The 5615-nt window shown below is 38.0% G+C and overlaps 1 protein-coding gene across 1 annotated transcript in view; it reads left to right on the forward strand.

The window, feature by feature from the left end:
* Positions 1–2450: 2450 nt before the first annotated feature.
* Positions 2451–5615, forward strand: part of LOC123970492 (leukocyte elastase inhibitor-like) — a 16666-nt gene continuing 13501 nt past the window's right edge. The window contains exons 1-2 of the mRNA XM_046048551.1: positions 2451–2796; positions 3797–3978. Coding sequence (XP_045904507.1) covers positions 3802–3978 — 177 coding nt within the window. The 5' untranslated portion in view covers positions 2451–2796; positions 3797–3801. The remainder of the gene's footprint in view (positions 2797–3796; positions 3979–5615) is intronic.

Here is a 5615-nt window from a genome sequence, read left to right on the forward strand (position 1 = left end):
TTTTTTCTTAAATTCCTTGTTGCAATACAGTTTGTGTTGAATTCCCCCAGTACGGCCAGTAGAGAAAGCTGCTGCCTGTGGAACTGTCAAAGTGACACGTGTTTGTTAATAATAATCATCTGCTCTGGAAGTTGCTGCAAGTGTGATATACTAAATACAGTATGAAGAATTTGCCACACATACATAACATATAAGCTCTGTATACTCAATCTAGTTGTGTAGAGAAAGCTCACAAATCTATTCCCCTGCCTCTGCTCCTTTATCGGTATCCACTGTGGATGAAGACCCAGCTTCATGGTCAATCTCAACATGAAATTTGATGGAAATCTAATATTGATAGAAAGACAAACAAACTACTCATTTAGCAAATGTAATTCATGACTGATTGATTTCATTCAGTCCTTACTGACCATTAAATAAAGATGAAGGAAATGAAGGAAAGAGGATAGAACATCTGTTTTATAATCATCACTGGCTTAATGTCGTTCTGTGTGTTAAAATACTGTGTGCTCTGCAGCATATTTTAAGCTACATTGTGCAATACTGTATTTTGTATACTAATGATCCGATTACTCTGAGTAGCTGCAAGAAAGGGAAACATTAAGTTAACAAAAGAGACCCCATATTTGACATAAAATGCTGGTAAATATTACACTTCCAAATTGGGCATGTATTATAATATATGCCAATTCAGTAAGCTATCAAGAACTATTCTTGAGTTTATTTTGGGTTTCTGTCCCTACTGGTCAAAAATCACTTTAAGCTTTACGTTTCAGATCAAAGCATTTCTCATTACAAATTCATTTAATTTTAACATTTTTCAAATTTCAGATCAGAAGTTCCACTACACAGACTCAACATTTGTGTACTTTCTAAAGACATACTGATTTATGTAAAAAACAACATAAACGTTTATTCAATGACACCATCTTCACTGGAGCTAAACAATTTATGATCAGTAAGGAGTGGGTGCAGATACTGTATGCACATAGGCCTATACCCGAAATGAAAGGATCTTGCAAGCTGGAAGGTACTGCGTGGCGTTTGGGGTGACGAATTCACCCATAGTTGAAAACATTTTCTCCTTGCTTTGGGTTACAAACATGTCCCAAAAGAGATTTTTTTTTTAAATTATATATTTTAAGTAGTCTAATCATAAGTGATGCCCTTTCCTCTTAGATTTCTACTATTTTCTAAAGTTAGATTTGTTTATTTGTTAAAAGGGAGTAAATGTACTTTTGTCTGTTCGGCTTCCTTAGAATGAAAATGCGGAAGCTCATCTGAGGATTTCGGGGCGTGTCAGTTTGTAAATAATAAAGCTGAAGCTTCAAGCAAAAGTCTTCCAGTGTAGGTAAGACTCCTGATCATTTGAGGACCAGAAGAAAAGTGTCTGTCAGTAAGTAGAGTCTCATTCTGTTAGTGACAATGAGATATGATTATTTAGTTTGTAGGCGCTGTTGTTGTGTTCCATCCTCCATCATTAATTTTTTTACTACTTTACCACTGTGGCACTGTCGTAGAATTGAGATGGTTACTACTGTACAATACAATGAACACTTCTTTTTTTTCGTGTGAATACCTTTTTATATACAGTCTATGGTGAATAACTATAAATAATTTAACACTGCATCCTACTGAATACCATCACATTCAGCAAAATACTTTAAAATAAAAAATAAAATCTCTGGGACTGAATAATACCTATGAATGTTGTTTCTTCTTCAGTTCATTCCTTTAACTTTATTTTAGATCAGTTATTACCAGCCAGGGATACCAGCAGGTATCTCTATAGTTGCTCAGGTTATTTGTACCATTTTTATTTCTATAGTGGTTTTGTGGCACTGAGCTCACTCCTGGGTTCAGGGGTCTTCTCACTGCATTGTCTTGGTGTTTTGGTTGACAAAGTACACTCGGTCATTGGAGTCCACACGCCTCTCTAAAGATGATAAAAGCACAGACAGGAATCTGTAGCTCAATAGACAGAATGGACAGTTGGCCCCACAGTGTGGCAACACATCAGTCAGATTATCACCAGCGCTGACTCATGCTATAAACAGACTTATTCAACTAACTGTCATCTGTGATCTTTGTGAACAGCGAGTAATGACAGCAGAAGGAAGGAGGACCTCCTTATGCCCGCATAAAAGGTTTTTTATTTTATAATTCCTTGTGTTGCAAAACATTTTGTGCTGAATTCCCCCAGGATTCATGTTCAAACAAACCAACATTTCCTCAGGTTGGACCCAGTATGGCCATTAGAGGGAGCTGCTGCCTGTGGAACTGTCAAAGTGACGCGGTAGTAATATCCTCTTAAATTGCTGCAAGTGTGATACTCCATGTGTTTGTGAAGAGTTTGTCACACATACAGTGGATGAAGACCCACCTGGTCAATGTCAATATGAAATTTGCTGGAAATCTAAATATAGATAGAAAGACAAACAAACTACTCAATTAGCAAATTCATGACTGATTGATTTCATCTGGTCAACCAGTTTCTAAGCATTAAGTGAGAATTCACAGCAACGGGTATCTCAGGTCCCTTTGAAGTAGATGGTCCGTTACCAAACCTTGCACTGACGGCTCACAGTTTAGGTTCATTACGGTAACACAAATGCGAACATAAAGTAAACTAAATACTCCAACCTAAAAGAGGTGCTGTGCACGTTGGAAGCACGAGTCGCTGCACCTTCATAAATGAATCATATCTCCTGACGAGGCAACAGAATAAGGATTACCGCAGTGTTCGTCAACACAACAGAGTGATAAGAAGAATCCAAGCGTGTCCTGGCGAGCTGGGTACTGTAGCCTATTCTATTTTTAGTTGTTTTTTTTTATTACCTTCACTGGGCATAAGACATAGGTGAAAATCGTACCCAGACCCTACACAGATAAAGGATTGTTGTATCTCATAATAAAACAAAACTAAATTAGACTTCACCAGAATTATGTTTTATTTGCAGAATTTAGCACTAAGCTGAAGTAGCCTAGTTTCCAAGTGTTTGTTCATTTTGACTTAAAGCCATATCAGCGAGTAAAATGTAGTTCAGCTTCTGTACAATGACATGCGGAAGCACATCAGATGCTTTTCGGGGGGGCGTGTCAGTTTCTAAATAATAAAGCTGAAGCTTCAAGCAAAAGTCTTCCAGTGAAGGTAAGACTCCTGATCATTTGAGGACCAGAAGAAAAGTGTCTGTCAGTAAGTAGGCTATAGGATGAATCTCTTTTAGTGTGAGACACTGAGATCTGATTATTTTAGTGTGTAGATAGATGGTGTAACAGCAGTAACTTGATTCAGGCTATAAGCACATTTCTTAAATTAATTTTACATGACCGGTTAAAGGGTAGGCTCAGTCTGATGGTAATTATACACCACCATGGATGCAGTATAATAAAAAAAAAATCATAAACTATTTATGATAACAAATAATGTGGTATATAGTGTCGCGCACTTATACTATTGTGATGAAGTTACTGTCTTACGAGGGGGTTGGAGTAACTCAGATGGTGCGATTAGACCACTTACCGCTGAAGGAATGTAACGTTATGATGTTGAGGGTGGATCGCAAAATAAACCAAGAGCTCATGCAATACTTTGTTGTTAATACTTGGCTTTAATGTTTGATGAACTAAAGACTAAGGTATTTATATTCAGAGACAATCATTTTAATTGTAAATGAATTTACTCTTCAGTGGTGTTTGGCCCAACCAGAGAGTAAAATTTATCAGATGAAGAAATAAAAGCATTATTTTAAGTTTGTAATGTAATCACTAATGCTCTGGCTTCTCTTCTTTTTAGACACAATGGCATCACCAACTCCTCTATCCAAGGCCAACACCTCTTTCTCTCTGGCTTTGCTCCAAAAGCTGGGTGACGACGACAAGACCGCAAATGTCTTCTACTCCCCTTTCAGCATCTCTTCAGCCCTGGCTATGGTGTTGCTGGGGGCCAGGGGCAACACAGCCAAACAGATGTCAGAGGTACAGCGCGCACACACACACACACACACACACACACACACAGATTTACATTAATGGAATTGCAGGTTGGTGCTCCTGGTTCAGCTTGATTTTGTGGAGCTTATATCCTTAATTGTTTATAAAACGGTATTATTTATTTTTTCAATCTGGGAGACAAAATGATACAAATTCATACTATAAAATGCACTCTATTAAAACACCACAAACTGTGTCTTCTGAAATGATCATAAAGGCAACCCAGGACCTCTCTGTGACAATGTTAAGCAACACGGAAGCTAGTGGTTTAGGAATGAAGGGCAGTGAAGTACTGCAGGCGTGTCAGACCTCATTCCAAAAGAATCACCAGGTTTTTCTTTCAGCATCAGCAAAAATGACAAAGATACCGTGTGTTTAGAGTTATTTATATATATATATATATATATATATATATATATATATATATATATATATATATATATATATCTTTGTTTAATGGAATAACAAACTTCTGGTCCTGACCATATCAATGCCATAATATAATCAGAATAAGTTTTAATGGCCAGATATGTGTACACATGTGAATACGACTTCTGTCCTATCATGCTGTAAATGTACATAAACACAACTAGCATGAACAAAAACCTCAGCACACAATAGACGCAGACTAAAGCATACAGTACACACATAAGCTGCGTTTCGACCAAAGGAACTATACCCCGGAACTAGGAACCTTTGGAGGAACTCACCGCGTTTCCACCAGAGAGACCAGAGTCTAAATGTAGTTCTGAGGTCTTTATTTAACCCACCAAATAGTCCCTGCTCAGGAGGTAGTACTTTCTGAAAGTACTGGTAGTTTTGGTTGGGGTGGGGCTTGGCCTTCAGTCAAATCCTGAATGGGCGAGTAGATGCTACTGGCTTTAACTGGAAAATGTCGGCTGTTTTTCTATTACTACTCCTCTCTTTTCCACCGTTGTTTGCAAACCAGTAAATCACAATCAACAGCCAAATAGCATACGTCTCGCCGATGTCTGGTCATATAATTAGAATATCATCAAAAAGTTGATTTATTTCAATAATTCCATTCAAAAAGTGAAACTTGTATAATGTATACATTCATTCCACACAGACTGATATATTTCAAGTGTTCATTCCTTTTAATATTGATGATTATAACTGACAACTAATGAAAACCCCAAAATCAGTATCTCAGAAAATTAGAATATTGTGAAAAGGTTCAATATTGAAGACACCTGGTGCCACACTCTAATCAGTTAATGAACTCAAAACACCTGCAAAGGCCTTTAAATGGTCTCTCAGTCTAGTTCTGTAGGCTACACAATCATGGGGAAGACTGCTGACTTGACAGCTGTCCAAAAGACGACCATTGACACCTTGCACAAGGAGGGCAAGACACAAAAGGTCATTGCTAAAGAGGCTGGCTGTTCACAGAGCTCTGTGTCCAAGCACATTAATAGAGAGGCGAAGGGAAGGAAAAGATGTGGTAGAAAAAAGTGTACAAGCGATAGGGATAACCGCACTCTGGAGAGGATTGTGAAACAAAACCCATTCAAAAATGTGGGGGAGATTCACAAAGAGTGGACTGCAGCTGGAGTCAGTGCTTCAAGAACCACCACGCACAGACGTATGCAAGACATGGG

Source organism: Micropterus dolomieu, linkage group LG01 (assembly GCF_021292245.1).
Source record: "Micropterus dolomieu isolate WLL.071019.BEF.003 ecotype Adirondacks linkage group LG01, ASM2129224v1, whole genome shotgun sequence".
Taxonomy (NCBI): Eukaryota; Metazoa; Chordata; class Actinopteri; order Centrarchiformes; family Centrarchidae; genus Micropterus; species Micropterus dolomieu.